A 10,371-nucleotide genomic window follows, 5' to 3' on the forward strand; every position below is an offset into this window, starting at 1 on the left:
ACCAGAGCTTGGAAAAGGTTGTTTTGCTATTATAGTAAGGGTTGAGGATTTTGAGAGTTCATGGTGGCGGAAAAATGTGAAAAGGACACATTCAAGACCTGGACAGGGCAGTTGTTGATGGGGCAGGACTCTTGAGGCTCTCTCATTCATAGGTCACCATAAAGAGAAGACAACCAAGCTGGAAATAAAATAAAAAGGAAGCTTGCACTGTTTCCCTCCAGAGACACCCAACTGGAACCCCAGGGTGGGAAATGCAGTCAAATAAAATTTCTTACTCTGTTTAGTATTGTTATTTTGTTTACCATTGCTCTTGATAAGCAAATAAACTGGTGTTGCAACCCATGGCTTTGGTCAGTTCATTTGAAAAGTACACAATTGTGTTGAGTTTTAGATAACCTCTGACTGATTATGCTTTACATTTTTTTTGTAAGCATATAGAACATTGTAATATGTTCTTCCCCTTTAGCCAATGAGGTGCTAAGAAGAGACTGGGTTTAAGTCCAAACCAAAAGAAAACCCAGTGGGGGAGGGGAAGAAAAAGCTCTTGGAAATTAAACCAAAGTTGGGAAGGAGTCTGATCCGCCCTTCAGTCCTCATTGGAGGAGGAGGAGGGGTCAGGGAACCATACAGTCATGAGGTTATAAAAGGCGCCACCTGGCATTTGGCATGGCAAACTCTTCTCTGGAGTAAACTGCTTGCAACCTCTGAAGAACACTGCCATGCAGCCTTCCAAGAAGGATCGTGCCACCCACAGGACAGAAGACAGTGAAGGTAAATCATTGAAATCATTTTACTTTTGGCTCTTTTGGGGCAAGAATTGATATATATTGGGTTTGGCGTGTGGGGTCTATTCCCTTTTTCCACTCCTGCTGCCCTGTCCAGCCAGCAGTAAAGGCTTTGAAGGGCCAGCAAACATGGGGACCCTGTTGAGGTCACTCTTGAATTACCTTGAATAAAACCACTCCCCAAATTAAGACCTCAACCACAAGCTGTCAGGTAGACAATGAAAGGACCTATGAAAGTCCGATCCTATACTTAGGAAAATGAAACAGAAGAACTGAATGGTGTTTAATGGGGCTTCTGCTCCAATGGGGAACATTAAGGTTGATTTTATTTGGGAAAGGGGGTCTAGCATTGTGAGGCATGGGATGCATTTTATAATTCCAAAGCACTGGATGTATTTTATAAGTGTGTTGGTTTGTATCTTGCAGAAACGACCACTGCACCAGAAGAGCAGAGACTGTCTAGGCGACGGAAGCGGACCAAATATGAACCTCACCAAGTGGAGGCTCTGACAAACTCCTTTAATGATCATCGCTATCCAAGCTTCTACGAACTGAAGCGTTTGGAGGAAAACCTTGGCATCCGCGAGGATCGCCTGTCGGTAAGAAGAGGAGGGAAGATATTTCTCCTTGCCCATCCCCATCCTCACCTATGTTCCCTGCCTAAGGGCCCAAACACACAGACCAAAATAAAGCTGCTTTGGGTCACTTTGGAGGTATGCTATTTAAATGATGCATGCGTCCTAAGAGCCTGGAAGCTGTGCCAAAGCCACAACCCAGTCCTAAGGACTTGAGCAGCTTCTGGCCTCTTAAGATGTGTGTGTCATTTAAACAACATACCTCTAAAGTGACCCAAAGCAGCTTTATTTTGGCTTGTCTGTTCGAGCCCCTCTCTAGAAATGACTGGGCAGAAAAACCCTTCTCATCCTTTAGCAGCCACCACTGTGGCTGGTTCTCAGCCTAGTCTGGCATTCACAGTGCTTGAAAAGAGACTGCAGAATGAGGCCTCTTGTTAATTTTAGAGCCAATAGGAATGGTTTTATGGAAGAAGATTGGAGGGAGAGTGGTCAAAAGCCACCTTGTACACTATTTATTCTTCAGCAGAAAGTAGATAGGAAATGTACTCGATGGTGATTTTTAGAGAATTTAAATATCAATATTCTCTGTAGCAACTGTTGTTAATAGATAAGTCAGACATATTTGTGTGGAGGGGCAGAAAGCAGGGCAATGCTGCTGAAAACAAGAAATACAGGAATCAAGTAGGGCAAATTTTATAAAATGCAATTCTCCCTTCTAACAGATGGAAGAAGGACAGAAAAGAGAAAATGTAAGCAAGCCTCTCTTTGGGCTAGTTCTGACTTTCTGCAGGGCTACTGTGCATTCACTAGAAAAGAGTAACTTTTGCACAGAAAAAGGGGAGGGGGAGGAAGGAAAAGAGTTAAAGGTAGGATCTTTCCTGGATACCATTCATGAGAAACCAGGTTTTGATTTGGTTTAGTACCTAGAATGCTGAAATTGCTGGCTGGAAAAAATGGACAAGTTGTTTTCCCTATCTTTCTGCTTTAGGTCTGGTTTCAAAACAGAAGAGCCAGACATCCAGAGTCTGCTGAGCCAAAGGCAGTAAAGCAGGAAAAGACAAGGAAGATCCCATCCCGTGGAAGAGCTCCATCTAAGAGGGTTGCCTGCCAGACCACCTGGCCAGGAAACTGCAAGAAACAGCTGCAACCAGGACATCACTGGGGACAGAATCAGCCAATGTACCAGCATTATTACTATCCATTTCCACAAGGGACTGTCAACCAGCATGAGAGTAGTCACTTTGTGACTGGACAGGCCACTTCTTCCTTTGGCAGTAATGTCAGCTTTGGTCCTTCAGTCCAAAATCTTCCATTTGGTTTTGGTGGCGCTGAAAACCATTCCTATATACAGCCACATCAGAGCCAGCAGAGCAATGCTTCTTCAAACTCTTTCTTGTATTATAATGCCTACTCTGGCCAGGAACACCTTCAATGGTTCTTTGGAACCCCACAGCTGGGAGGGCAGGCCTATGTAGCCCAACCCGAGGGCTCTGTTTCCTCAGCAAGTACAAGCAGCCTAGACCTAGATGAAATCATTAGCTACTTAGAAGAGGATGGCTATACTCAGAACCCTTCCTCTGGAAGCAGTTCACTCCTCTACGGGGGAGCAGCACCGATGGGGAGGGAACAAAGTCCCACAGGCACTTACAGCTATAGCCATTCTTCTCCTTCCTCCACTGCCCAGAGGCCAGGCTCTTCTCAATTGGGGACTCTGCCAAACCAATTCAGCCCTATTAATTACCAAGATGATCAGGGCCCCATGTAAATAGCACTTGTGAATGTCATAGAGAGGGAAAAAAGCATTGCGTAACTGTCAATAAAATTTTCTAATAAAGTCTGTTTTTGCTATTGAACTGTGTGGTTTTCCTGTTATTTTCATCTCTACTACATTCCTGGGCTAGACAGAAAAGATTAACTGCAGTAGCAATTAACAGTTGAATCTTCTCCTCAGTATATGAGGCAATAAAAGTTTTAATGCATCTAAAGTTGTTTTTCTCCTTCCTTCTCCTTTAAGATAACGATATCTTCGCTTGGAGAATATGGGCTAAAATGGAGAAGATGCTGGGAAGTTAAAGTTAATTTTATCTACCTTCCAAATAAATCAGTTGGAGTTAAAAGTGCTTTGTTTTGCCATTGGCCTTGTCTATATCTTAGCCTTAAACTCACACTGGCCCTAATAAAAAGATTACTAACTAATAATGTAAAGATACTTGAGGAGAAAAGGTCTGTGGTGTCACAAACTGTTCTCCTTTAAGTGCAAGTTCAAAATTAGACGTATCTCAGACCAACATTTGCAGATATTGTAGATACCCAGACTTTCTTTTCACAGATCAAATTGCACCACTTGACATAATGAATGAAGCAACAGATCTGGAAATCATGTAATTAGAAGATTTCAGGGGTTTCTGAATTTAAGTAAACAGGAAAAAATGGGGTGGAGATCAATCTATTTTAAAAACCATGAATTCTGGGGAAGTGCATATTATTAGGGGTTGCTTGAACCTTCTCTGGATATTTTTTTCCTCTATGTATGTTGTGTGTGAGAGAGAGGGAGGGGTGTGTGTGTTTTGCCAGGCTTATGCAACAGGCCCAGCCAATATTTTGTCTTCTCTTGGATTCAGTAGGAGCTGCAGAAGACAAATGCACACATTGCTAGAGGAATCAATTTCTAATCATTTAGGGTGTGGGTGGAACCTTGTGGCTATCCAGATGTTGCTGGACTTCAACTTCCATCATCCCTCACCATTGTCTCTGATCCTTCTTTGAGGGTCTTTAAACAGAGATTGCATGGTTAGCTCTTGGGATGTGGTTGGATTAGGTCCAAAACACACTGCAATAATAATCCAGTTTGAGACTACCTTAACTGCCCTGGCTCAATTCTAGGGAATTCTGGAAACTGTAGTTTTGTGAGACATTGAGTCTTCTCTGTCGGAGAGCTCTGGTGCCACAATAAACTACAATTCCCAGGACTCTCTAGCACTGAACCAGGACAGTTAAAGCGGTCTCCAAGTAGATTATTTCTGCAGTGTGTTTCGGACCTTAGATGGCTTTCCCAACCTTTCAGTGCCTTTGCCTTTGCTAGTTGAACTACAGCCACAGGAGCACCCTTATCTACATTTTCTTTCCTGAGTGAGCTGGCTTGAGATCCAAGGTAATGATCTTTGCTTTTGTTTATTCAAACCTTCTCCTGGACAAGGAGACCGATAAAAGTAATGGAGGGGTGGAGGAGTGTATGCTGAAAGATTACAGGCACTGGGCTCATGGAGCCTTCTTATGGGTATGTTTGCTATTGAATGATGTAAATGGCTTTATATTTTTAAAATTAGTATAATTTTAAAGATTTTAATTGATTTATTCTTTTCATTGTTATGCCACTTTTCTCCCAGAAAGGGACCCAAGGTGGCTCACAAATAAAATAATTTAAAACAGTATAAAATTACAAAAAATATACAAAAGTTAAAAACATAACTCAAACACACAGACTGTATAAAAGACTCCTGATGTGATTATAGATTAAAAGCTTGCCTGAATAAAAACATCTTTGCTTGCTGGTGAAAGGAAAGTAGGGAGGGGGACCGCCTAGCCTCCTGTAGAAGGGCATTACAGAGGGTGGGAGCAGCCACCAAGAAGGCTCTCTCTTGTGTACTCACCTATGGTGGCCGGATCAAGAGAAAGCCTTCCCCCATAGATCTTAGGACCCTTGCAGGTTCATATGGGGAGACACAGGCTTGTTACAGACTGCCAAAATAAAGCTGCTTCGGGTCTCTTTGGAGGTATACTATTTAAATGATGCATGCATCCGAAGAATCCGGAAGCTGCACCAAAGCTGCACTCCAGTGCTTAGGAATGGAGTGTGGCTTTGGCACGACCTCCGGACTCTTAGGACCCATGCATCATTTAAATAGCATACCTCCAAAGAGACCCCAAGCAGCTTTATTTTGGCAGTCTGTAGGCCACAGTCTTTCAGATAGTCTGGATCTAAGCTGTGTTGAGCTTTATATGTCATGACCAGCACTTTGGATTGTGCCCAGAAACAAACCAGTAAAGCTGTTTACACAAGAGAGTTATATGCTCCCTATTACTGGTTTTGCTTAGCATTCTGGCTGCACATTTTGAATCCACTGAAGTTTCTGAACAGTTTCCAATTTTTTAAAAACTTGTTTTCATTTTTTAAAAACTTGTTATATTACTGTGATGTTTTAAATCACGCTTTTGAAATTGTACTGTTTTAACCATCTTTTTCGAGCCACCTCATGTCCAATTTAGTTTAGGAGAAGACAGCATATAAATAAATAATATCATAATAAATAATAAAGTTATTTGTGGGGACTGCAGCTCCCAGAATTCCTCTGTACAAGCCAAATCAAGTGACTGTTCTGAAAGTGTCTTTTGCCCAGGGTTTCAAGATCCTTCTTGGAATCCCAAAGGTTGATTCCTTGGTAAGACGGGTAAGGACCCCTTATCCCACTCCCAGCAAATTCCCCTTTTTTGCCACTTGCCTGGCCCTCTGGGTTTTGGATAGCTCCTGATCTTGAAAGGGCTGCATCAGAAAAATCCTTATTGCCCTCTTGCACTCATGTTTATAATCAGGCAGAATTAAATCCTGAGAGGCATTAAATATTATAAGACTTCCTTTAAAATGTCATTTTTGTTTTCTCCAACCTGAGTCCTTCCAGGTAGATTGAGAAAATAAATAAGGCAAGTCAAAGCAGCATTAAAGGGATCCTGATAAATTCTTCAGCACCCCAATCAGATACATCCTCCCTCTCTCAACCTGAGGAGACCTAGGCCTAATGGTGTGTGTCTGTGTGTGTGTGTGTGTGTGTGTGTGATATTCTATGTGATCCATGGATTAGGCACCCTGAAGTGTTTCTGGTTTCTCTCTGGCGATTAGAGGTTAGGGTTAGGTCTTGTAATATATTTGAGGCTTGGTCATTGCTTGAACTATCCCTTAAAAAATGGTTTCTGCACTGAACTTTCCTATATTCTTTATCGACTGTCCACCTGTGTTGCCTGCACACCTCTACTGAGCTGCTTTTCTACTTAAAACTCCTCTCTAGTTAGCAAGGGTTAAGCAATGTATTATATGTTTTCAATGTACATTTCAATACAACTAGTAAAGCATTTTAAAAAAAATGAAACTTGCATACTACCTGTAAGCCTTATATTGCCAAAGCTACAGCCTTGACAGACGAGTAATAAAGGCCGACATAGGGGTGGAGTGGGGGTGTGACATCTGCATGATGCACACCCCAACTCCAACCCCATGCCGACATGACGCTGCACGGCCCACTGCATGGCAGGCAGCATCACGGTGCTCTTATGGCACTGCTTCCAGATGACACAGTACCAAAAGAGTACTGAAAAGCCATGATGCCAGTGGCTATGGAGCCCTTTCCACAGCACAAATGTAATTGCCACAGCCCCAATCCAGCGCTAAGGGGCAGCCTGTTCAGCCCTTGAGTGCTATCACTTTCTGAATCTGCTGAAGAAGGCTTGATTCCTAATTGGACAAGTCTTTATCTTTCCCCTGGAAACTCCCCCCCCTTCATCTAACTCACAGCCAGAGGTTGTAATGCATGGCTATCAATCATCAATATATCTCACCAACTAGGCTATAGGATCCCAGAAAACTCTAGGTGTCTTTTGGTTACAAAGAGAAATTTCTCACCCCCTCCCCACCTCTTTTCCAATCAGTCAGAGCTCACCTGAACTCCCTTTTCTCCGAGTCAGTTAGGACATAGGCAACCCCACTGTATATTCAGAATCTATGCTTGCATGGAATTAGTAAACTTTTCATCTGTGTGTCTTGAATGCTGCCTGTTTGTCTTGTGCTTCACTGAATTAGTCTCAGAGGGATATGCAAGACATTCAGAGCACTGCTCTACAAACTCTGCTAAAAGAGATGGGCTCTCAATGAAACCAAACTCATTCCTTCCCAAAATGGGCCAAAACCCTGGGAGACTCCCCCTAATCCAAGAAAACAGCCAAAAACAAGATGAGGCAGAATCTTGCCTACCTTGGGTGAAACACCAGAACGCATGTTCTGCCTGGAAAATTGTGCTATACATACAGATTCTATCTTGAAGTCACAGTTTAGGAATCATACCTGAATGAGTGCTTTCTATCTTTAGCATTCAGGTGTGGTTCCAAAACTGAAGCACCAGAGAAAAGGAATAGAAAGGTTTAAGAATGGAATCAGACAGGAGAGATGCACAATTAAGCATCAGCTCCAGATGAGTCCCTCAGCCAGGCTCCCCAGAAGAAATGCTCTCACCAAGTATAGCAATGGGGATGGCAGCAGACACAGCCAACTTCAGCACCAAGGCCAGCAACTGCTACCCATGCAATACCAATTGCAGTGGCCACAGCAGCAATAACAGTCAGTAGCAGTGTGAGCTCCAGCAACAGGAGCAGATGCAGCCACAATACCACCAGCACCAGAATAAGAGCAACACTGGGTACAATATCAACAGCAATGGCTACAGCACCAACACTGCCCTCAGCTTTAGACTGAAAGATGACACAATGGAAACTGGGAAACTGGTGGATGCAGAAGGGGAGGGGGAAATGGAAGAAGCAACAGAACCTGGAACCATGAACTACCAACTGCAGTGCCCCCAGCAGCAATACGGGCATTATGAGTTCCAGCAATAAAATGCCCAGGAGCAGATGCAGCCACAATACCACCAGCACCAGACTAGGAGTAACACTGGGCACAATGCTAACAGTATCAGCTGCCAACAGTCAACACTAACCACAGCAACAAGTGCAGCCACATTATCTGTTTATAAATCTGCCACACATGTGCCTGGTGCCTTGAAATATAAAGTGACTTGAAACCAAGCTGGATAGAAGTTGGGCGGTGTGTAATTGCTGGCACAGCTTTTATCCAGCTTGGGGACATGTGGCATCTAAACACCATGCCCCCAAGCTGGCAAGAAGCCGGCTTTACTGGGCCGTCTGTTTCCTCCCTTTGTTTATTTTAAGGGTTTCTTCTTTCCTGTTGAAGTTGTCTAAGTGTTTGTGGATTTCAATGGCCTCCCTGTGCATTTTGTCCTGATAGCTGTTGGCATGGTCTAGAATTTCAGTGTTTTCAATTGCATTGTATGCCCAGGGTGGTTTATAATGTGTTCTGCTACTGCTGGTTTCTCTGGATGACCCAGTCTGCAGTGTCTCTTGTGTTCTTTGCTTCATGTTTGAACACTTATCTGCAGCTGCACAGTATGCGGTAAACCCCTGTGGCTATGAGAAGGTCTCTCCTGTCCTTCACTGAGTGCAGCATTTGCTGGATTTTCTTAGTCGGTTTGTAGATCATTTGGAGGTTGGGTGTTCTCACCAGTATCCAAATCACTTCCTCCACACAGTATGTATACCTCACTCACTTCCATGCCAGCATTCTCTGAAGATGCCAGCCACAGATGCTGGAGAAACATCAGGAATAAACTCTTCCAGAACATGGCCACATAGCCCCAAACCCCCACAAAAAATGATGGATGCTGGCTTTGAAAGCCTTCAACTTCATATTATCCATTTATTTTATTTACTTAACATTCAACCTTTCTTCCAGGATGGGACATGACATGGTTTACAATAAGTGTATCAATTAAAAGCAAATTCAGTTAGGATAATGATAATGATAAAATATAGCACACTGTATTTCTGTAATGGGAAAACACTCTAAATGCTTTGTCCATCTTCCTTCCTTCCTTCCCTCCCTCCCTCCCTTCCCTCCCTCCCTCTTCACCTTTCTCCAGCATCTTATTTAAATCAGGCCCATATTGTTCCCTGAACAAGAAATTTTAAAAACAGCACAGAAATATATGCACTGGATATCTATTATATTCTTAATGTCCAGCAAATGTGCTTATTTCTAAAACTCTTACTATTGTTGAAATGCAATAACATCCAAATAATGATACCTTTATTGGACCAACCAAAATGCACAATTACATGTTGCAAGCTTTCAAAATCACACTAGCTTCTTCATCAGCCAAACAGGAGAAAGAAATTGAAGATGTTAGTCATAGGCCTGCATTTTCTGTTTCTGCTCTTAGTTCCGATGGTGGGGAGGGCTATCTGAAGGCTGGCACATCCGCCTTTGGCCATGCGGTCACAGGTAGATTTTCAAAGCCAAGGAAATTTAATGTCCATTTGCAGTTCAAAGAAGATGTTTCCTTGGAATCCATCATGTCTCCTTCCTTTGTGAAGCCACAGGCACCTATGTAGGTAGAGAACACTGAATTTCTGAAGAGGCCTTCATGTTTTGCATCAGGAAAAATTTAGGTGGTAGAGGCAAAGTATGCCAATCAGTCCCAATATTAGAAAAAAATTGCTTTACCTTTGTTGGAGACAGAAGCCACAGATGGTAAGGTCCCGGTGCACTGGTTCTATCCATAGGATTCCCCATGTGACAGCTAAAATGTGGTATCTTGAAATCCAAAAAAATCTAGGGGTAGCCATGTTGCCCATATAGCAAATCCAATAACAGCCAAACAATGATACCTTTATTGGGTCAAGCAAAATGCACAATTACATGTTGCAAGCTTTCGTAGTCACACTGGCTTCTTCATAAGGCAAACAGGAGAAAGAAATGTCTCCTTCCTTTGTGAAGCCACAACCATTTATTGTTGAAATGGTTCTTTGTGAATTCTGTTCTGGTCAAGGAGGGTAAGATTTGTGTGTATGGAAACATTCTCCTTGGGATACTGAACTCAACAACTGACTAATTACCTGAAAATCATGTAATTATCAAGATTTCGGGGGTATCTAAATTTAACAAATTTTGTTTCTCTTATGCAAACTAAACAGATTAAAACTTGAAAATAAACAGGCAAAAAAGGGATTGGAAAACTACCTGTTTTAAAAACCCTGAATTTCTGGTGAAGTGCATATTGTTAGGGGTTCTTTGAGCTCTGTCTGTTACCTTTGGTATAGTCATAGGAGCACCCTTATCTCAACTTTCTTTCCTGACCAACTTGGCTTGAGATTCAAGGGGCTGATCTTTGCTT

At 42.6% G+C, this 10,371-nt stretch overlaps 1 protein-coding gene across 1 annotated transcript; it reads left to right on the forward strand.

The window, feature by feature from the left end:
• Window positions 1-719: 719 nt before the first annotated feature.
• Window positions 720-3,125, forward strand: LOC121925875 (homeobox protein unc-42-like). The gene is made up of 3 exons (XM_042458447.1): window positions 720-771; window positions 1,212-1,384; window positions 2,349-3,125. The coding sequence occupies exons 1-3, from the start codon at window positions 720-722 to the stop codon at window positions 3,123-3,125; spliced, it is 1,002 nt and encodes a 333-aa protein (XP_042314381.1).
• The last annotated feature ends 7,246 nt before the right edge of the window (window positions 3,126-10,371 follow it).

This window comes from Sceloporus undulatus, chromosome 3 (genome assembly GCF_019175285.1).
Source record: "Sceloporus undulatus isolate JIND9_A2432 ecotype Alabama chromosome 3, SceUnd_v1.1, whole genome shotgun sequence".
Lineage (NCBI taxonomy): Eukaryota > Metazoa > Chordata > Lepidosauria > Squamata > Phrynosomatidae > Sceloporus > Sceloporus undulatus.